The sequence below is a fragment of the Schistocerca serialis genome, chromosome 6 (genome assembly GCF_023864345.2).
Source record: "Schistocerca serialis cubense isolate TAMUIC-IGC-003099 chromosome 6, iqSchSeri2.2, whole genome shotgun sequence".
Classification (NCBI taxonomy): Eukaryota; Metazoa; Arthropoda; class Insecta; order Orthoptera; family Acrididae; genus Schistocerca; species Schistocerca serialis.
This window is the reverse complement of record NC_064643.1, coordinates 470,591,080-470,614,283: the sequence shown is the minus strand read 5'-3', so window position 1 is coordinate 470,614,283 and position 23,204 is coordinate 470,591,080. Positions and strand designations below refer to the sequence as shown.

General features: G+C 42.2%; 1 protein-coding gene across 1 annotated transcript in view; it reads right to left on the bottom strand.

The window, feature by feature from the left end:
- Positions 1 to 10,316, bottom strand: part of LOC126484384 (regulator of G-protein signaling 17) — an 882,604-nt gene extending 872,288 nt beyond the window's left edge. The window contains exon 1 of the mRNA XM_050107876.1: positions 10,188 to 10,316. Within this exon, the coding sequence (XP_049963833.1) occupies positions 10,188 to 10,298 (111 nt within the window). The 5' untranslated portion in view covers positions 10,299 to 10,316. The remainder of the gene's footprint in view (positions 1 to 10,187) is intronic.
- Between the last annotated feature and the right edge of the window lie 12,888 nt (positions 10,317 to 23,204).

The following is a 23,204-nucleotide window of genomic DNA, read 5'->3' as shown; positions in this document are numbered from 1 at the left end:
GAGACAGGGGAAATGCCCTCAGACTTTAAGAAGAAAGTAATGATTCCTGTTGCAAAGAAAACAGGTGCTGATAGGTGTGACTACTACCGAACTGCAATTTAATAACTCGTGGTTGCAAAATACTGGCACGAATTATTTGAATGGAAAAACGTGGTAGAAGCAGAAATCGGAGAAGATCAGTTTGGGTTCCAGAGAAAATTCAGAACATGCGAAGCAACACTGATGCTAACACTAATTTTATAAGATACATTATTGAACGGCAAAGCTACTTTATAGCTTTTGTAGGCCTGAAGAAAGCTTTTGACAGTGTTGACCGAAATACATTGGCTCTGAGCACTATGGGACTTAACATCTTAGGTCATCAGTCCCCTAGAACTTAGAACTACTTAAACATAACTAACCTAAGGACAGCACACAACACCCAGCCATCACGAGGCAGAGAAAATCCCTGACCCCGCCGGGAATCGAACCCGGGAACCCGGGCGTCGGAAGCGAGAACGCTACCGCACGACCACGAGATGCGGGCTCCGAAATACATTCATCGAAATTCTGAAAGTAGCAGGGGTGAAACATAGTGAGCGAAAGGTTATATGTAACTTGTACAGAAACCAGAGAGCAGTTATAAGAGTCGAAGAGCATGAACGGGAAGCAGCGGTTTCGAAAGGAATGAGGCTCCGTTGTAGCCTATCACCGATGTTATTCAAACTCTACATTAATCACGCACTAAAGGAACACAAAGAAAAATTTGAAGAAGTAATTAAAGTTGAGGGAGAAGCAATAAAATATTTGAGAGTAGCCAATGATATCGTAATGCTGTCAAAGATAGCAAATGACTTGGAAGTGCAGATGCGCGTATTGAATAGTGTCTTGAAAGAAGGATAAAAGGAAAACGAGGATAATGGAATGAAGATGATTTAAATCATGACATGATGAGAAAATTAGATTCGGAAATGAGACATTAAAAGAGAAATTGGTGAACACTGAATTCAAATTTAAATGTTAGAAAATCTTTTATGAAGACATTTTCCTGGAGTGTAGCCTCGTGCGGAAGTGAAAGGTGGACGATAAGCAGTTCAGAGAAGAAAATAAAAGTTTTTTAAATGTTGTGCTACAGGAACATGCTGAAGATTAGATGGATAATTAGAGAAACTAATGAGGAGAAATTGGATAGAATTGGAGAGTAAAGGAACTTGTGGAATAATTTGACTAAAGAAAGGGATCGCTTGATAGGACTTATTCTGAGACGTCAAGGAACCGTGAATTTATTATTAGAGTGATGCGATGTTTCTGCGGGGACCGGACTGGTGGAAGGTTGGGGGGGGGGGGGGGGGGGGGTTGGCAGGTAGAAATTGCGAAGGAATGCCAAGAGACGAGTAAAGTAAGGAGGTTCACAGCTGTGGGTTGCAGCAGTCATTCGGATATGGATAGAGTAACGTAGGGGGCTGTTTCAAATCATCCTTCGAACTGAAGACTGAATCAACAGCAACAACATTGGCAGGAATTTCAGTAAGAAGCGGAGGGTGGTGAGTTTTACAACATAATTCACTGATCTGAGGGTCTTTCTATTTCTGTTAGCCGTCACTGCTGTAACGGCATAATAATACTGTAATAACAGAATGCTCTAAGGTGCAGTGACGCGTTCGCTTTATTTATTTACTCTATTTTAGTGGGAAGTGAATGTACCCTCCCACCGTAGTATGGTACATAAAATATGACCTTCAGTTGACGTGCTAACACATCTCCCCCTTTTCTTGTCTGTCTCACTTGTGAGTCAACAATCACCACTGGATCGGTTTCCAGTTGTGGCAAGAGGACTGTAATCGTCGCAGCGTATCTAGCGGGCTGTACCATGTTACGTGTTTTCCACTCGAATAAGCTTTATTGACTGTTTTACACTACCGTATTTAGTGCAGGTGTGTGTGATACAGTGACTTGATAAAATGTCTGAAAAACGTAAACGTGTTGTTTTAGGACTTAATCAAAAACTTGAAATTATAAAACGCTTAAGAAAGGGTGAAACTGCGAAAAGTGTAGCGCTGATTTATGGTATTGGAAGAACAACAATTAACGATATAAAACGTGATGCTGATAAAATAGAACAACATGTGTCAATAACGCAGAGCATGGATGGAGATGTGGGAACAAGAAAGACAATGAAACCTGCAAATTATGATGAATTGGATACTGCAATGTACCGATGGTTTATACAAGCAAGAAGTCAGGGGATTCCACTTTCAGGGCCTATAATAATGGCCAAGGCTGTTGAAATGAACAACAAACTTGATGGTGACTCGTCTTTTAAAGCAAGTATCGGATGGCTCGACAAGTTTAAATTTCGTCATGGCATTCGCCAACTTGATATCAGTGGAGAAAAACTCAGCACGGATAGCTCTGTAATTGCTGAGTTCCGGGAACAATTTAAAGAAAAAATGGCTGAATTGAATCTTGTTAGGGAGCAAGTTTACAATTGTCATGAAACTGGGCTCCATTGGAAGGCTTTACCACAAAAGACATTAGCATCACTCTCTGAAAAAGCTGTCCGGGTTTCAAAGAACAAAAAGATCGCCTCACTGCTATGGTTTGCGCAAATGCGACCGGCAATCATAGGCTACCCCTACTTATGATTGTGAAATCAAGAAAACCTCGTGTATTCAAGAATTTGAATTTGAATGCTCTCCCTGCACAATACTACGCCCAGAAGAGTGCTTGGATGGATCAATCAATTTTTTCTGACTGGTTTCACAAACAATTTGTACCTCAAGTTAGAGCACATTTGGCTGAAAAATAAGTTGCCACAGAAAGTGCTATTGCTATTAGACAATGCCCCAACGCACCCTACTTGTGAAATGAAAAATGATGACGGCGACATAACATGTCTCTTCCTTCCAGCAAACACAATTTCACTTGTACAGCCCATGGATCAGGGAATCACCGAAAACATGAAACGTCGTTATAGAAAAATATTTATCGAAAGTTTGCTCTCATCTTATTAATCAACATCTGTAAAACAGTTTTGGAGGTCTTACAGTATTAAAGATGCCATTTTCAATGTTGCCAGTACATGGAGTGATTTGTCAGTGTCAAATCTCAAGAACGGCTGGAATAAATTTTGGCCTCAACCTAGAGGTGAAGAATCAGAGGAACCTGAGTGTGTGACAGTTGACGAGATTGTCAATTTGTGCAATAATTTACAAATCAGCGCAAATTTGACGTCAGAAGAAGTATGAGTGGTTAGTGTGACAAAGTGGACGAGGGTTTTCAAATTTTGAGTGATGACAAAATTGTTGCCGGCGTAAGTGCCACCAAAGAAGAAGGGGCTGATGAAGACGAGTGTTCAAACCATGAAGAAAAACAAACAATTAGCCATTCAGAGGCTGAAACAATGCTGTCCAAGTGTATAGAATGGTTTGAAAGTCAAGAAGAGGCTAATACTACGCAGGCATTACTGCTCCGAAAAATACGAATTATTGCGGTGAAAGCTCGAATATCAAAAAGGCAGAAGAAATCGACTGACTATTTCCAAGCTAGATAAACTATTTCACCTGTAAGTTTATAGTACAGTACAGTACTGTACATTACGTATTTTGCAACTTTTGTAGCTACTGTACGGATGTTGTTATCAAGTAATAAATAGTTTTATATGGTATTACATCCGTGTTTAATTTGTTTTCGCTCCGAAATATTATTATATTACTGTGAGAGTGATATGTGTCTATACATAAAATAATTGATTGAGGTTATGTTTTGGAGGAATACAGTGTTTCTGTTATCTGTCTATTCGCTCAACCGTCACGATCACGGTCCCGAATATGACGGTTAATCGAGTTTCCACTGTAATTTGGTGTCTACAGGACATTCGTTACTGACAATTTCAACCCTCTATCCCGTGTCAAAGCGAGGCTGGCGAACCTTACATAGACCTTTTATGTAAATTGAAGAAAGGGATAGGGAAGGAACTAATGATATCAGCTGCCTCGGGACTTTATGCAGAATCAGCGGCGCTGAGTGAAAATGAGCGTCGGACCGAGACTCGAACCCGGGATCTTCTGTTTACAGTGTTTATCGCAAATGCGGGAGACTCGCCGGCCTAGTCATATTTCCACATAGACCCACCTGTCTGCAGTCCCCGTCCATGTCCTCTCTGCACACTAATTTTAGATTCCCGCTGAAGGTCGAATATAAATGTGCATCCTTACTGAAGGGTATGGATTCATTGCCCATCGAGGCGAATCAGTTATAAGAATGAGTGGTGTCTGTTGTTTCGGACTTATTACGCGAAATAAATAGAAAACAATAAAAATATGGAGAAATCAAAATAGATATTTATTTTAACCGGGAACCATATTTCCTGAGTTAGTATGACAGATGTCTCGATAACTACGCACAGAAGGAAAATTTTACATGTAATCAAGAAGACAGATATTTTTTCTGGGTACAGAATTAGCGAAAATTTTGTCATCAGCCATTGAATGTGTAAGCGAGTGTTTGTTGTTAGAAGAGAGAGTGGGTATAGTAATTTACAAGTTAGCCACCTATGGAGGATACAGGGCAAATGCCAAGTGATTTGATTTTGCCAGTCGGCCGGAGTGGACGAGCGGTTCTAGGCGCTACAGTCTGGAACCGCGCGACCGCTACGGTCGCAGGTTCGAATCCTGCCTGGAGCATGGATGTATGTGATGTCCTTAGGTTAGTTAGGTTTAAGTAGTTCTAAGTACAAAAATGGTTCAAATGGCTCTGAGCACTATGGGACTTAACATCTGACGTCATCAGTCCCCTAGAACTTAGAACTACTTAAACCTAACTAACCTAAGGACATCACACACATCCATGCCCCAGGCCGGATTCGAACCTGCGACCGTAGCGGTCACGTGGTTCCAGACTGAAGCGCCTAGAACCGCACGGCCACACCGGCCGGCTCTAAGTTCTAGGGGACTGATGACCTCAGAAGTTAAGTCCCATAGTGCTCAGAGCCATTTTAGCCATTTGAGTTTGCCAATTGAGGACACATATCAGCATTTGTACAATGACCACTCAAAAGTCATGCAAAAGCATTGTACGTGATGTCGCTCTTCAGCAGCTGAAGCCTATTCAGTGCAACTGTCTCTTTACAGCTCTGGCAGAAAATATTTCCTGACGTCCCAAATTCAACTTTACGGTGGTCTGATTCACAGCAGACCGTCAGTCGTCCCATACGGCTCAGCGAAGGCGACGTGACGTCCTTCCGTACGATGGGTCTGTGCGGCGGTTAACGCTGGGGATAAAATCGTCCCTGGAATGGTAAAGACCCGCACTAGACACTATTCACCTCGGAAACCCGAAATCCTTGTGTAATCACCGATATCCTATGATGCGTGCGTATTGCAATGAAGATCATCTCACGTTCAAAGTCGATGAATTCGCGAAGTGCTGCCGTATTTATTCGACACCCGTCTGTAGCAGAAGCAGACTGGTCAAATACCGCGTCTACACACGCACCGTACGACGCACATCTGTGACTGTTACACGGCACATCTTCACATGCGAAAATCGTTCCCGTGACTTTTGGTCACTCACTTTATATCTGCAACAAAAAAAAGATAAAATATGCCTCGTTTCGATTAAATGAAGAAAATAATTGACTTCGTGGTCAGTCTATTTCTTTTCCTTCGCCACACTAAATCATTTTACTCACATTAACCGTCTGCCCACAGGGTGAGGCGGGAAACCTCCCAAACCTCTCTGTTTGCCTTCGTGTTCATGCGCGGTAGTTCAGGTTTTATCCCCAGCTAGTGTATCCTTCTAGCGCGTCATGCTCAAGAATATTGGAGGGGTCGCCTGCTGTGTATTACGTACTATCCGCTCTACATACAGTTCTCTGGTGCGATTCCACACGACTTTGTTATGGACGTGACAGTAGCTCGGGTGTGCTTCCACCCAACCTTGTTAATATTTTGAATTTTTTGTTCTATGTTAGGGTATACCACAACATCCCATAAAACTGTGTTCACCACCGCAAAATACATTTTAGAGGAGTTACAAAGGCAAATAGCGATGCATTCTTATGATGATTGGTTGGTTGATTGACTTTGGGGAGGAGATCTAACAGTGAGGTCATCGGTCCCTCTGATGATGAGGATGAAGAAAATTTTGATGAATCTTGCTCGGACATATTGGATGGCGTATTATCTGATGATGAGGCAATCAACATTGAATTCAAAACTTAGGAGATATTCCTTCACGAAAAAGGGCAGCTACCCGAAGACAGCGACGGAGAACATATATTTAGCGCTACGGAAAGATTCGGAAACAATACGGACCAACACAACTCTAAAGTCTGATTATTACAAAACGTCTACAAAACTGTAGTATTACCTCTTCTCTCACCTAAGTGTATCGCCAAAGACATGACGGATGAGGGAAGACTATTTTCGCTGTTTGTAAATGAAGAAGTGATTGATAATATAATCATATATTGGGGAAATTGACAAATCGGTAAATTGAACACATAGCCAGGAGATTCAGTTCCGTCCAATGGTATACCGCACCCACAGACAAACTTCAGATGAAACTGCTTTGTGGATTATTATAAAGGAGGGGATACATAAAGAATTCCCGTTTGAACACCGAGAAAATATTTTCAAAACTAGACGGACCTTCGATTTTTCGATTTACAATGTTTCTTATCAGTGCCCTTAGATTCGATAGAAAGGGAAAACGAGATCAAAGAAAAATAAACAAGTTTGCGGCCTTTCAAGACTCTTAGGCTCTTTCTTTACCACACAGTGTAAAGCCATTATACGCCATCTGAATACTTGACTGTAAATGAAACGTTACTTAGGTTTGGAAGACGATGTTCTTTCAAACACGGCTTGACAACTCTCAGTATATATGACGCAAAAACATTTCATTGTTCGTATGGAATTCCTTACGTTGGAAAGGACGAGGGGAAAAAAAGCAGATCTGTCAAGACAATCCGGTTGAGTTCTTTAGCGGTCTGGATTGACCAGACACAGCTGGAACATTTCCACTGTTGCGCAAAACAAATTACCGCGTTAACAGCGGCATTATCAATTGCATCTGAATTTTTCTTCTGACCGCTGTAGCGACGTATTGAGGAGCTGTGGACGCGGGTATTTCAGTGAGCACCATGGCCGCAAGTGCGTAGCGGTACTGGTAAAAAAGCAAGAAATGAAATCGATTCGAGAAACATTTTTCGCTTCTTTAAATGATGCAGATTGATGTACAGCAGATGAGATGGTACACCGTACGGGCTACATAATCCACCAGTTAAATATTCTCAGGTACTCTTTAATATTCTAAGATTCAAAGTTTACCAGTGAACCTGAAATTCTAAGTCGGAACCTCATTTGCTGTACATCATTTCGAGCATTATGAAAAGACGTATCAAATGTTTCTCTAATACATTTTATTTTTTATTTTCAGACAAATCATTTCGCAAATTACTTGACAGATATTGTATCAAAACTTTTTTTTTCTATTTTAGGTCAGAAAGTGTGAAATATACTATATTTCGATATCGTTCAGTATTCTATTATTATGAAAAATATATACATCAGGAGAGCACAGAAGTTCCTTTTATCCTCAAATTTTAGATTTGGGTTACTTTTTCAACAGTGTAGCTAGGCCTTGAGGAGACAAACCTTTTGACACTCCATTTACTCAGTTAGTAGCAACTGTTTACTGTTAGTGAAAATCACTAATTAAGTCTTTCGTAATTACCCTGATTACTTTGAAGCAATTTTATATACGTATACTTTTTTAAAACAATTTTTTTCGTTTCAAACCCTTCGTTTGGCTACGAAAATTCACAGAAAAATCTTCCTCATATCACTGATGAGGTTTTATAATTACCTGGATTATTTTCAAGCAGTTAAATCTTTCTTTACAACACTCAAGCTCACATTGGTCAATTTCATACCCCATCTCTCCAGTTCCCTCTTCGCTTGGCTGCGATAATACGAACAAATATCCATTGTGTAATTTGTAGCACGTCTTGTATCCCCTCCGCTCTTACATTTTACCAGCAAAGAATAAAACAAATTTTTAACATTATTTTTTCGTGGTGACAGCTAACTATCTAGTGGCAATCTGGCAATTCCGTTACGTCTCAAATGTGGCAGAGCAGGGACTTCCAACATTTTAGCTCACCTGGATCACATCGGGAGAAGATGAGTATTTTTGGGCTAGACATAATATACTTACCACAAACAATAACCGCTGAACAAAAAGAAGACAAGACTGTATTAAGTTTACACTTTCTACGCAAGATTTCATTAATGGTTTTCTATATAAGTAATTAGAAATCACAGAAGTAATGTTGCTTATTCGAGGTATACTGCCACGAAATGGTAGGTTCGCAATTGTTCAGTACTGAGGAATGGAATAATTTTTTCTATTTCATACGTCTTAGTTGCCTTGATATAAAGTTCAGCTATAGTGGTTACTGGTTTCGGGCTGACACTCCCATTCTCAAAACATTCACTTTCTGTTAACCATAATTTTTCACACAATATGGTGTCAAAAGGAACGAACAGTATCTGTACAGCAAAGTGTGCAGTGGGCAACATGTACCCTCATTGATCTTAGCCTCTGTGTCCCTTCTGGTTGTGTCAGTTGGTTGCAGCTTTGCTGTTCCTGTTGGAACAGTACTGTGCGAATAATTACTGTTCGCTAGAAGGTGCGTCATTTGAGAATGGGCATGTCAGCTCGAAACTGGTAACCACGACAGCTGTGTTTCATATCAGTGAAATTGAAACGGAAGAAATAAAAAATTATCCAATTTCCTCAACAGAATTAATGTGAAATTTGCTCTGAATTTGGGAAAGTATTTTGTCAATATCAGGGTCGATCGAAGTAATTGCAGTTCTCAGTGTTCTCAAGGTCTCTACCTGAGGTTTTGGTGCTATTTTTACTCTTTGTGTGCTTTACTCCTGAAAATAACTGTTCATAAACGTACGTGCTTCAAAACTACCATGAAATATGTAAAGCATGACTGTGCAGCAAGGACTATTTGTCTCTGGTCAGTTATGGCTTCTAAAAGTCCAACGAAGATACATGATCGAATTTTTCTTTTAGTTGGATGTCAGACTCCGGCTCGGTAAATATTTGAAATTATTCTTTGGAAATTGTAGTAGAACATAAGACTGTCACTGTGTGAAGGAGTCTTACTACTTTTTCAGTTTTCATCACGTCCAATCTTTATCTTTGACTGTTTGAAGCAAATGGAATAAAAAGATTTCCGATGCGAAGAATTAGAACACAAACTGCGTTAAAAACAATTTTTAACGCAACTAGTATGCTATTTCCTCACATCGACGTTCTTCAAGAACAGTTGCTGAAACTGATGAACAAAAATATAAGTGAAAGGATTGTGGCGGGCGGAGACGTGAGAGGGATATGCTGACGTAATCGGCGCTCGGCGGTCGGCGCTACTAACAAACTGAAACGTTTAATTACACCGCGCAAGTTTGACGTTACAAGTGGTAGGTCTTCGGCCTTTGAAAAAAAGAAAAAAAAAAAAAAAAAAAAACAGGGAAGTCCACATGAAGTGTTCAGGACGGCCGGCCGTTGTGGCCGAGCGGTTCTAGGTTCTTCAGTCTGAAACCGCGCGACCGCTACGGTCGCTGGTTCGAAACCTGCTTCGGGCATGGATATGTGTGATGTCCTTAGGTTAGTTAGGTGTAAGTAGTTCTAAGTTCTAGGGGACTGATGACCTGAGATGTTAAGTCCCATAGTGCTCAGAGCCTGTCCGGACAAGTCCGATATCTGACGAAACCAAACGACGGACCCATCGAATACCTTTTACTGTGCCACTTACATGCAGTTACCATTGTTAGCAAAGTGGTTCTCGCCAAGCGTGAACGTGCATCGTTTTCCTTTCAGTTCTTGCTCTAAGGGGGAAAGGCAGACTGTTAGCTTGTTGATATCCAATAATAAATCAGTACTTACATATACAGCTCTAAAACTGTCAGTACATTTACAATATGCAGCCGATATCTTTATAGACCGGTACGTCGATATTACTACAGTCGATATATCATGTATCGATACGTTTCTCGGCATATCTAGAGCTGAAACTGACGCTTTTTAATTAGTGATATATCGAATTCCCAGTATTTTCAGAAACATCAACATTCCTAGTGTGCACGTAGTGGCAGAGAGCGCGAGGCGAGGTGCGGACAGCTTACCAGCAGCTGGGTGTCCTGCGGGCCGCTGCTGCTGGCCAGGTGCCCGTGGCCGCGGTACGCAGCCAAGAGCGCCAGCCGCGCGGACAGTCGGCGGAACCAACGGCGGGGCATCCCGGCATTCCGCGCGCGTCCGCCGCCCCACAGCAAGTGTCGGCGCCGTCCATCAGCGCCTGTGCTCGCGCCGCGCAGCAGCTGCCCGACTCTGATGCGAAACACATGGCCCCGGCCGCGGCGCGCCATTCCCGGCCAACACTCGATCGCACGCACGGTGACGTGCGAAGAGGCACCGACAGCGTCGTACCGAGAGTAATTACCGACTGACAGATGCACTCGCACGTGTTTCTTGTTAGGCTCTAGAGAGGCTTAGAGCGAGATCACTAGAGCCGGAGTTCAAAAAATGGCTCTGAGCACTATGGGACTCAACTTCTGAGGTCATTAGTCCCCTAGAACTTAGAACTAGTTAAACCTAACTAACCTAAGGACATCACAAACATCCATGCCCGAGGCAGGATTCGAACCTGCGACCGTAACGGTCTTGCGGTTCCAGACTGCAGCGCCCTTAACCGCACGGCCACTTCGGCCGGCAGAGCCGGAGTACTTCCCGCCCCTGTCTGAGATGCAATGGATGTCAAATCCGATTGGGGTGAAGAATGAGGTTCCGGTACAGCAAACGTAAATAAAGGAAAGCTTTCCTGGTTGAATGCAGCCTCACGTATCTAGCTTACCTTGGTTTCATCACATATCAGCACATCCGACGCATCAGAGTTGCTAATGGTTGGTTGGTTGTTTTGGGGAAGGAGACCAGATAGCGAGGTCATCGGTCTCATCGGATTAGGGAAGGACGGGGAAGGAAGTCGGCCGTGCCCTTTGAAAGGAACCATCCCGGCATTTGCCTGGAGCGATTTAGGGAAATCACGGAAAACCTAAATCAGGATGGCCGGACGCGAGATTGAAGCGTCGTCCTCCCGAATGCGAGTCCAGTGTCTAACCACTGCGCCACCAGAGTTGCTAATGATTTGACACTGCTTGCAAATACGAGGGTCATTCAATAAGTAATTCAACACATCTTTTGCATGGTCATTTTCGGTTGAAAATGCGGAAATTCTTGTGGGACATTGTGGAATATTCCTGCTTCCGCCCTATAGTTTCAAGAGGTTCTGATAGGCACCGGGGCTATAAGTAGCCATCAAAATGGCGTCTGTAAAGCAGATGCGTTCCAAGCAGTGAGCTGTCATTGAGTTTCTTTCGGTGGAATATCAGAGCATCGCATATAGGCAACGGCACTTGCAGAATGTCTACGGAGACCTGGCAGTGAACAAAAGGACGAGGAGTCGTTAGACAAGGCTGTAATCATCGCAACAAGGTCGAGCTAATCTGTCCAATCTATTGTGTGCCGGCCGCCCGGACACACCCTCAGCAAGCTGAAGAAACGACTTCAGTGTGTTTGTCGCCCGCCGCCGCCCCCCCCCCCCCCCAAACAAAAAAACACAACGAGTTTCTCCAATTCCATGACAACGCAAGGCCATAAACTAGTTTGCGGACCTCACAAAACATCATTGGACAGTTCTTCCTCATCCACCCTACAGCCCGGATCTCTCACATTCCGACATCCGCCTGTTTGGCCCAATGATGGATGCACTTTGCGAGAAGCAGTACGCTGATGTTGGGGAAGTTGTTGAGATAGCAAGACGCTGGCTCAGACGTCGATCAGTAGAACGATACCACGTGGGAATACAAGCCCTCCCAGTAAGGTGGTGTACGAACGTCGCATTGAACAGAGATTACGTTGAAAAATAGTTTTGAAGGCAAAAGAGTGGAAAACAATATGGTGTGTTGGACGCCTGAATAAAATTAACTAGCTTGCCGAAAAAGGTGTTTTGCATTACTAACTGAACGCCCCTTGTTAATTAATATATCTTTAAAGAACACGATCCAGACATGAAGAAGAATTGCAAGAGCACGAAATGAATTTGAATGAAAACAAAATTGAGATAATGAGAGTAGGTGACAACGAAGATATGAAAGTGAAAATAACAGAAGTTCAAATTGAACAGATCAAAAAATACAGATATTTGTGGAGCATGGAAACTGATAACTGGAAAGTAAAAAAGAAATCAGATCAAGATCTGAAATGTCAAAGCAAGGTTTTCAGAAAAAGAAACGCTTACTCTACAGCAGCTTGAAATTGGTGTTAAGAATGAGGTTGCCTTAAGACTTTACGTGGATTGTCTTTCCGTGTGGCTGTGACTGCTGCACACTGAGGAAGAGAAAATGGTCAAACTAAAAGATTAAAAATGTAGGTTTGGAGAACAACGGAAAAAATAAGAAAGCTGCACAAAGTGAAGAGCAGTGGATTGTTATATCTTCCTTGCACGCCGTGTGGTTCTTTAGTGGATACAGGAGCGAAGAACAGATGCCAGTCAAACTGAGAATTCAGATATTAATTCATTCTACATCTAATATGAAATAGTAAAGATAATACATAACTTTGTTGCTGTATTTGCAGCATCGGTTCCTAGCACTAGCTTTGAAGGTAGAAATATATACAGATACAAAAGATTTATAAATCTGTCCCTCTTCAACACAATGTCTATTCAGAAGATGAGCTGGCCGATGTGGCCGTGCGTTCTAGGCGCTTCAGTTTGGAATCGCGTGACCGCTACGGTCGCAGGTTCGAATCCTGCCCCGGGCATGGATGTGTGTGATGTCCTTAGGTTAGTTAGGTTTAAGTAGTTCTAAGTTCTAGAAGACTGATGACCACAGATGTTAAGTCCCATAGTGCTCAGAGCCATTTCAGAAGATGTCGAGCCATGGCCACTATGAAAGTCTGTAAATGTTATTCAACTGGCAAACACACATAACTGGGCACAGTGCACGAATGTTCGACTACAGTGCACCACCCACTGGGGCTTCGGAGGGGGTATGCACGCATCTCATTAGCAGCGGCATAATCTTTCATGGTAGAGCCGTCATGCTGCGATGGCGGCTGTACGAAACGCAATGGCGCAATTGGTGACTCGCATATTAGAAAGTGCGGCCGACCAGATAGCGATAGCGCATAGAGTACTGGAAATGGCAAGAGAACAAAGAACTCTCTAAAACCTTGTTAAGGAAAAGAAAACAGACTGGGCGGTCATATATTGCAAGGAAAAAGAATTCCGACAACAGTTTTCTGAGATACAGTGGAAGGACAGAAGTAAATAACAAGAGAAAGAATAAAAATGCTCTATTAAGTGAAAAGAGGAAGATACAAACTAGGAAGCAGTTGGCCTGGGGCATTATCAGATGGAGACAGCAGTGGTCTCAGGAATTTGCCAATAGGCAGATGCCTTATGATGATGATATTGCAGGTCAAATGAGATTCAATCACAGTAGTTTCCCTTCTCATTTGTATCGCCTTGGAGTAAGAAATCCAACCGGCCGTGGTGGTCTAGCGGTTCTAGGCGCTCAGTCCGGAACCGCGCGACTGCTACGGTCGCAGGTTCGAATCCTGCCTCGGGCATGGATGTGTGTGATGTCCTTAGGTTAGTTAGGTTTAAGTGGTTCTAAGTTCTAGGGGACTGATGACTTCAGAAGTTACGTCCCATAGTGCTCAGAGCCATTTTTAAGAAATCCAGACACATTAGATTGCAATAACTGACGTTCGAGATATTAATCATTTAACCTTCGCTTGTTCCAAGTTCCAACAGTGTAGAGAACGGTTCCCTCCAGAAGTGAGAAACTTCAGAGTTTCATTACTCTTCTTTTGGTAAAAAATATACTGTAGTTCTTAGACATCTGGTAACATTTAGATAACCATTTTAAATCTTAACCACAGATCTATATAGAGGACCCAGTCACCATTTTTAGTGGTTAATAAGAATGATTGTTTGTATCTCAGAGAACAGTGAATGTGCAATCCTGTTTGTAAACATTTTTTGTAAAGAAAAATTTAGTTGTTACTTTTGAAGAAATTCCGGTGCGGGAGGTTTGTAGAATTAATTTACTATTAACAACGGAACGTACAGAAGGAAGTCGTACCTACAATACTTCACAGCGAGCTAAAGTGGTTCAAATGGCTCTGAGCACTATGGGACTTAACTACTGAGGTCATCAGTCCCCTAGAACTTAGAACTACTTAAACCTAACTAACCTAAGGACATCACACACATCCATGCCCGAGGCAGGATTCGAACCAGCGACCGTAGCGGTCACGCGGTTCCAGACTGTAGCTCCTAGAAGCGCTCGGCCACTCCGGCCGGCTCACAGCGAGCTGAGGATGGCTTGAGTTACAAAGATATTCCTCGTTGAGGGAGGGCTAAGTAACGTAGCTATCATCGAGTTTGTGTGTGTGTGGTGTGATACCTCGCGTCAAAGACGGTGAGGTCCCCCACATATCAATGCTGATAAATTTAGTAGCTTTTCCTTTTTTATGGATAGTCAGTAGATAGTTATTTTAAAATAAAGTAACATGTTGGTTTAAAAATAAATTCTTTTAATTGTTGGTGGGTAAATAATATACCGATGCTGAAAACCGAATAAAAATTTAAAAATAGTGCGCGTATTGAAGACTAAAAGGTGTTGTTGTCATGGCTAAATTGATGAAGACCAAACAAAAATTTAAGAACTTAAGAAAGAAGAGTTACTACTGTTTTCGTCTACAAGGAAGTATTATAGGACCATTACTGTTCACAACATACAACGCGAGGCATCTAATGATTTTCGGTGTCAAATTACTTTTGGCCCGTTTGAAGACATTTTTAATGTTGTTTTCACCTAGAGGAAGAGTGACCAGGCGCTCTTAATCCAGGGCGAGAGACTTTCCACCGATATAAGATCTTCTTTGGCACTAAACTTACTCAGTATATTCTTCATCCCGGGTGAGAGACTTTCCACCGATATAACATCTTCTTTGGCACTAAACATATTCAGTTCATTGTAAAATCTAAAGCATAACCGGAAGCCGTAACCCAAAGGCTCAAGTTTCTTTGGTTCCTGGGTGACGAGCCACTCAGCGGCTGCAACAACCTATATTCAATGTACGCTGACGGAAAAAAATCGAAACACCAAAAATATAAGTGATGTAGTGAGATGAAATTACATACATTTGGCTAGATAACATATTTAAGTGATTAACATTGCAAGATCACGCGTTAATTAAGCGCAAGATAAGCCATTCCAAGTGCGAAACACTGGTGCATTAATAACCTGAGTAACCTCCAGAATGTTGTATGCAAGCATGCAAACGTGCATGCATTGTGTTGTACAGGTGCTTGATGTCAGTTTGCGGGATGGACTTCCATGCTTGTTGCACTTGCACGGTTACTACAAGGACGATTAATGCTGTTTGAGGCCGACACCGGAGTTGTTATCCGATGATGTCCCATATGTGCTTGACTGGAAACGGATCTGGTGATCGAGCAGACCAAGGCAACATGTCGACACTCTATAGAGCTGTTTGATTCCAACAGCGGTATGTGGGCGAGAGTTACCCTATTGCACACCACACCTTGGAATGCTGTTCGTGAATGGCAGCACAACAGGTCGAATCACCAGATTGACTAACAAATATGCAGTCAAGGTGCGTGGACTAACCACGAGAACGTTCCTGCTGTCATTCGAAATAGCACTTCAGACCATAACTCAACGTGTAGGTCCTGAGCACCTAGAACACAGACAGGTTGGTTGCAGGTCCTCAACTGGCCTCCATCTAACCATCACACGGCCATCACTGGCACCGAGGCAGAAAACACAACAGACCTCCACGCTGCTCTCCTACGAGCTCTCGCTTGACACCACTGAAGTCACAAATGGCGGTGTTTGGGGTCAGTGGAATGCACGCTACACGGCCTCTGTCTCGGATCTGTCTTTGAAGTAACCGATTTTTAACAGTTCATTGCGTCCTGTGTTGACAACTGCTACTCAGATTGCTGCTGCAGATGCCGTACGACGTGCCAGAGCAGTACATAGAACACGATGATCTCTCTCGATAGTGCCACGTGATCATTTGGAACCCGGTCTTCTTGCGCCTGAACATTCTCGTGAGCATTGCTGTCAGCAGTCATATACAGCGGCTATATTCTTGCTAAGTCCTCCCGTAGTATTGCCGAAGGAACGTCCAGCTTTTCGTAGCCTAATTACACGACCTCGTTCACACTCAGCGAGGTGCTGATAGTGGCGTCTTTGTCGTCTTTAAGGCATTCTTGACTAACATCGGCTCACCACGTCCAATGTCAAAGGTCACTAAAGCTTACACCCGTCATAGCGAGTATTTAAGGCAAATATGATACGCATCCTTATAGTGGATCTACTAATCCCACTCTTATCCGAATTTTGCGAAATTTGCATAGACTTCATCTTTCAGATTTAGAAACACGCCTATCAAATTTTGTTTATGTCGTACAACTCCTTCTTGGTGTTACGATGTTTTTCCCTCGGTGTATTTTTATAACTAAATTTGTCTCGTTGGTACAAATTTGCATAGTTCCATCAAAATTTTTATGCCAGTATCTCGGTTGTTGATGAATTTAGGAGAAGGCGTTGCCGTTTGCTTCATGAGACCGTAGTCCATCTTCGTCTAGGTAAAGCAGTTTACAAATTTCTTTAACGAGTCAAAACTAATGTGGTGATAAGTTTAGGCGTCTCAACCTGTGTATCAATGATCCATTAACTAACGTCGAAAGCTCCGCGAGGCTCTTCACGGACGATGCTGACGTATGTAGTCACGTTCCATCGCCAGATAACTGTAGCGAAATGCAGGAAGATCTGCAGAGGACCGACTCTTGGTTTAAAGACTGGAATTCCACATAAAGTAAATGTAACTTTTTGAGCATAAACAGAAGAACTTTATTATAAGACTGCGCGATTGCAATAAAGTCACTGGAGGCAGCCACATCCATTAAATATCTGCGAATATGCTTACGGGGCGAATTAAAGTAGACTGACTTTGTTAAACTAATGGTAGAAATTGTAGGTGTCAGTCTGATACTCGTTGGAAAAGAATTTTGGAGAATAGCCAAGGGTGTATTATAGGAATCGTACTGTTTACTATCAACATAAATAATCTGGTAGATAATGTCTGAAGTTGCATAAGCTGTTCGCGCATAATGCTGTTGTACACGGAAAAGGCTCGGTACTTGTTGCTGATCCTCAACATAAAAGTAAACTCATAAACAGGCACAACTACCTACTATTTCTCGATTACACAATTGGCAATATGCCATTGGAAGCAAAGCAATAACAACAGTAAAATATCCAGCAATACGCGTCCGGAGCGAGCTTAAGGGAAATTACCTGTAGATATGACATATTGGAAGAATTCTTAAAAAAATTAACTCAGCCACCAAAGATGTATCTTAAAAAACCTTCGTTCGATCGATTCTTAGCTGCTGCAGGTTGGGGCCCTTATCAGATATGATAAATAGAGGGAAATCCAAAGAAGAGCAATGCGTTTCATTACGGCTTCTTTTGGCAAGCATGAAGCGTCACGAAGCTGCTCATTCATCTCCTACGGCAGACGCTACAAGAGAATCGTCGTGCATTGCCGCTAGTTCCGGTATGAATGTGGCGTTAAATCAGACACGTACAAGACCATATGGGGGTCATTCTTCGCGCGTCCGATGGGCGAATGCAGTTCGAAAGGGGAAGACGACACCATCATTCACCTCAAGGTTGCTTGCGAAGTATAGAGGGTGTTCAAAAAGAATCATCCGATTTGGCACGTCTGTTTTTTCATATCTTTTCCTAGGTGTTCCATATGCCCCCCTTGAGATGCACGGCATATGTCAATGCGGTATTCATATTGTTCCCACACTGCAGCGAGCCTGTCTTCCGTTACAATTTCCACAGCTGCTGTTATGCGTGTCTCAGTTCATTCATTTTGTTGGTCACGGAGACACATAAACAGAGTCTTTTATAAACCCCACAAGAAATAATCACATACAGTCAGTCCAGTGACGTTGGAGACCAGTAAGGTAAGACTGAATCTTTTGGTTCAGTGCAACCGATCCATTGTAATCCTTTGGTTTAAAAATTCCCGCACTTCCAGATTCCAGTGTGGCGGTGCCCCATCCTGTTGGTAAATGAAGCCGTTCGAATAAGTCTCCAACTGTGGGGAAAGAAAGTTCTCAAGCATATCGAGATATACCTTTTCTGTAACAGTGTTTTCGGCAATGAAAATGGGCCATACACCTTATCTCTTGAAACTGCACAAAACACATTAAATTTTGGATAGTCCCTGTCGTATTATACAACTTCAAGTGGTTATTCCGTACCCCTTATTCTCACATTATGATGGTTCACCTTTCCATTTAATTGGAATGTTGCCTCGTCACTAAACACTAAGCGTGGAAGAAAACTGTCATCCTCCATCTTGCCAAGAATGAAATTACAGAACTCCACCTAGGCACTTCAGACCGGAACAGCGCTGCTGCTACGGTCGCAGTTTCGAATCCTGCCTCGGGCATGGATGTGTGTGATGTCCTTAGGTTAGTAAGGGTTTAAGTAGTTCTAAGTCTAGGGGACTGATCACCTCAGATGTTAAGTCCCATAGTGCTTAGAGCCATTTGAACCATTTGAACAAAACTCCACACGTTGCATACGTTGTTGATTGTCACCTTCACGATGAGCTTGTAGTAGCTGAATTTTGTATGGTTTCATGCGTAAACTTCCACGAAACACACGCCAGTCGGACATCGGGGGCATGTTGAGCTGTCGAGCTATGTGGCGAATGGATTTCTACGGACTCCTTATGAAACTATTTTGGATGCATTCGATGTCTGTGTCAGACACTCGGGGACGGCCCGACAATTTGCCTTTACACAAACAGCCTATTTCTCGAAATTGTTCATGCCATCGTCTAATGATCTGTACAGTAGGAGGATCCACACCATACCTAGAAATAAAGTCATGCCGAACAGTTATTACTGACCCGCACTGCGCAAAACGTAGAACACAAAACGCTTTCTATTATCCCGACACCATTTTTACTGGAATTGAAGAGGGAGCACACTGCTGCCACCTAGCGGGAACCATGTAAAACTCGAGAGTTTGCTCTTTCCAACAGTACGTTGTTCATGCACATATCTCAAATAACATAATAGTTATGATTTTTTAAATCGGATGATTCCTTTTGATACACCCTGTATATGTACGTAGATGCGTTTAGCCTGATTTGCCCAGTGATCATCAATAGGATACGATGCAGTGAGGTAGGACTGGTGATCCTTACGGTGTCAAAAAAGTTGCAAATCCACTGCACTAAAAACAGAAGATAAAACCAACAAACTATTGCCAAAAGTTACTGGGCCAAATGACAAGAAGTATCAAACCTGTGTAAGCTGGCACTATCAGCGACAGATAACCCTTTTCGCAGTTTTATCGCCTCATTAAGAGCCATATCGAGTATACAGGGTGTTTGAGAATGACGCTTTAAAAATTTGGGGACAGGTTCCTTACACGAAAATAAGAAAAAATGTCCAGTAAACATAAGTTCTAAAATGCATACCTTAAAAGGTATGGGCACTAGATCATCCTCGATACCTCTGCTGCAAGCTCTTTCTTCCCATACTTTATGAGGGAGTAGTATGGACCAAAACAAGACAAAATTTCCAGTAAACAAAGGGATCTAAAGTGCATACATTAACAGCTATGAGCACTTGTTCCTCTTCACTACTGTGGAACACATCTCTCCCAATAAAGAAGTGCCCATGGCTCTGAAGATACGCACTTTAGAGCCATGTTTACTAGACATTTTTTCCTGTTTTGGTGTAAGAAACCTGTCCTCAAATGTTTCCAACTTCATTCTGAAGCGCCCTGAACATTTGCTACTTGCCAGTTAGTTTTCCATGCGGTATTTGGGAGCTGCAGGCCCAGAGAAACGAAAAATATCGTTTTTCATGTGAATTTTGCTATCGTAACTCACCTTTTCATTCCTTTTTAAAAGGAAACATAGGACTTGCTAGTACTTAGTGACTTAATACTACATGAATATTTGAATATCTGCGCAATATATAACATTCAATTTGTAAACTAAACTCTACTCACTCGCGTAACGTGACAATTGTATCCATTTCAGATCGGGACAGCTTGTTGTTAACAGCACTCACCTTTCGCTGATGACTCGTACGATTTGCCCGCATTAATGATGACGAAGGCTGCAAGCCTCAGTAATGTGGACACTCACCTGCAATAGAAAAACGTACTTATTAGATTTTGCAAAAGAGTTATGCAGTATAAAGCATAATCGAAAGTAGAACCGAGTACACCTAAAAATTGCAATTTTAAGTACATTTGTTAGAATGTCACCTTGAGAAAAATCTCAAAAATAATTTTAATTCTAAGCAAACAAAGAAATGAATAATGGCCCCTATAAAAATTCTTACGATGAGTACTGTTTTTCTGTTTTATCGCCCAGAGATCGGGCTGCCACACCAGAATTGGCACCGCATATCGATAAAATAGGCATTAGCGAGGTCTCGGTCAATCCGGAACGACGTATGGGACGCCCTCCTGGACACTACACCTCCCCTTCCAGCACACTAGCGTGCAAAAGCTGAGGTCAGCATAGTGTCGGGCATGCAAGAGCTCATCGCAATCGAAACTTCAGCTACAGCAGTCAGCATCATCGTATAGGACAGTGACAGTTGTTAAAGTTACAGATGAACTTGTGCTTTTGTAAAAGTCAAGTACTGTACCTCAAGAGAAAACTCCGTTACTTAGAACATCAAGTGATGATTTCATGTTCAATGACAGCAGTAAATTATCAATAAATACTGTGGCAGAGCAGTGTGTCAAAGTTAAGTAAATCTTTATTCATTTATGCAGGGTGGTCCATTGATAGTGACCGGGCTAAATATCTCACGAAATAAGCATCAAATGAAAAAACTGCAAAGAACGAAACTTGTCTAGCTTGAAGGGGAAAACCAGATGGAGCTATGGTTGGCCCGCTAGATGGCGCTGCCATAGATCAAACGGATACCAACTGCGTTTTTTTTAAATAGGAATCCCCATTTTTATTACCGTGTAGTACGTAGAGAAATATGAATGTTTTAGTTGGACCACTTTTTTCGCTTTGTGATAGATGGCGCTGTAATAGGCGCAAACGTATAAGTATGTGGTATCACGCAACATTCCGCCAGTGCGGACGGTATTTGCTTCGTGATACATTGCCAGTGTTAAAATGGACCGTTTACCAATTGCGGAAAAGGTCGATATCATTTTGATGTATGGCTATTGTGATCAAAATGCCCAACGGGCGTGTGCTATGTATGCTGCTCGGTATCCTGGACGACATTATCGAAGTGTCCGGACCGTTCGCCGGATAGTTACGTTATTTAAGGAAACAGGAAGTGTTCAGCCACATGTGAAACGTCAACCACGACCTGCAACAAATGATGATGCCCAAGTAGGTGTTGTAGCTGCTGTCGCGGCTAATCCGCACATCAGTAGCAGACAAATTGCGCGAGAATCGGGAATCTCAAAAACTTCGGTGTTGAGAATGCTACATCAACATCGATTGTACCCGTACCATATTTGTACCATATTTCTATGCACCAGGAATTGCATGACGACGACTTTGAACGTCGTGTACAGTTCTGCCACTGGGCACAAGAGAAATTACCGGACCATGACAGATTTTTTGCACGCGTTCTATTTAGCGACGAAGAGTCATTTACCAACAGCGGTAACGTAAACCGGTATAGTATGCACTATTGGGCAACGGAAAGTCCACGATGGCTGCGACAAGTGGACATCAACGACCTTAGCGGGTTAATGTATGGTGCGGCATATTTAAAAAACCTACCTGTTACCAACTGTTCGTCTAAAACTGTCAGCCATATGTTTGTGACTATTACAGCGCCATCTATCACAAAGTGAAGAAAGTGGTCCAACTAAAATATTCATATTTCTGTACGTACTACACGAATATGTAATAAAAATGGGGGTTCCTATTTTTTTAAAGAAACTCAGTTGATATTCGTTTGACCTATGGCAGAGCCATCTAGCGCGCCAACCATAGCGCCATCTGGTTTCCCCCTTCAAGCTAGACGAGTTTACGCCTTTGTAGTTTTTCCTTTGACGCTTATTTCGTGAGATATTTGGCCCGGTCACGATCAATGGACCACCCTGTATAATAAAGTGAACTAATATTTCATGTGTTCCAGTTTGATGAGCCTTCTCCCAGAGCAATCAAAGAATTCACAGTTATGGCTGGACGAAAGTAGTTTCGTCTGGTCACAAAAATTACCGTAGTGGATTCTTAAGCCCATTCTGCCCGAAGTTCCAATTTAAAATGATTCCTTAGTATGGAATCTTAGCACTTTCGTCACTGAGTAGTGCAATGTCTAGCACTGATTGCACAACGCTCTTATTCTCTTGTCGTTAGAACTACAAATTTTACAGTGGCTTCAGATATACCGAATTACGCTTAAAGAATATCCTCTGTGTAAAGAATATTCCACTGTTCCCAGAAAGTGCATTCGTTCTGTTGTATTAAAAGTCACGTTTGAAGTTTGCACTACAAATTATTCGTTCTTCGCTATGCGTCTTCGGTGTACTTCGTCTTTCTTACAACGCGTCTCACAGGAGATCGTTGACCACATAGAAGAAATATTTCGGACTAATACAGATTCGGTGTTTATATCATATTTATATGTTTATCGTTGTAGCAAAATAACATCTGACAGGTGCCAATTTTATTTGCAGAGTACTTCGTCTGTAAAGACCATTTTTTAATCGCGTGTGCTACAACTGTTATTTTAATTGAATCAACGTCTCTGTTTTGGACAGTTTATTACCAACGTAAACTTATTCAGAATTAATGAAAATTTGTAACGAGCTGAAAAGCGGTCAGCTAAATTCAGTATGACTGTACTTCTTCTGGTCGTCTTCGTGAAAGACGACTCAAAACTGATACGACTGCTAGAAGTATCGAAAAGTGTCACAGTAAAGAACTGAAGGGTTAGTGATTAAACTTGTAGGAAATATACGATATTATAGAGACATCAGAGGATAGATTACCGCACTTTTTACGTTAAG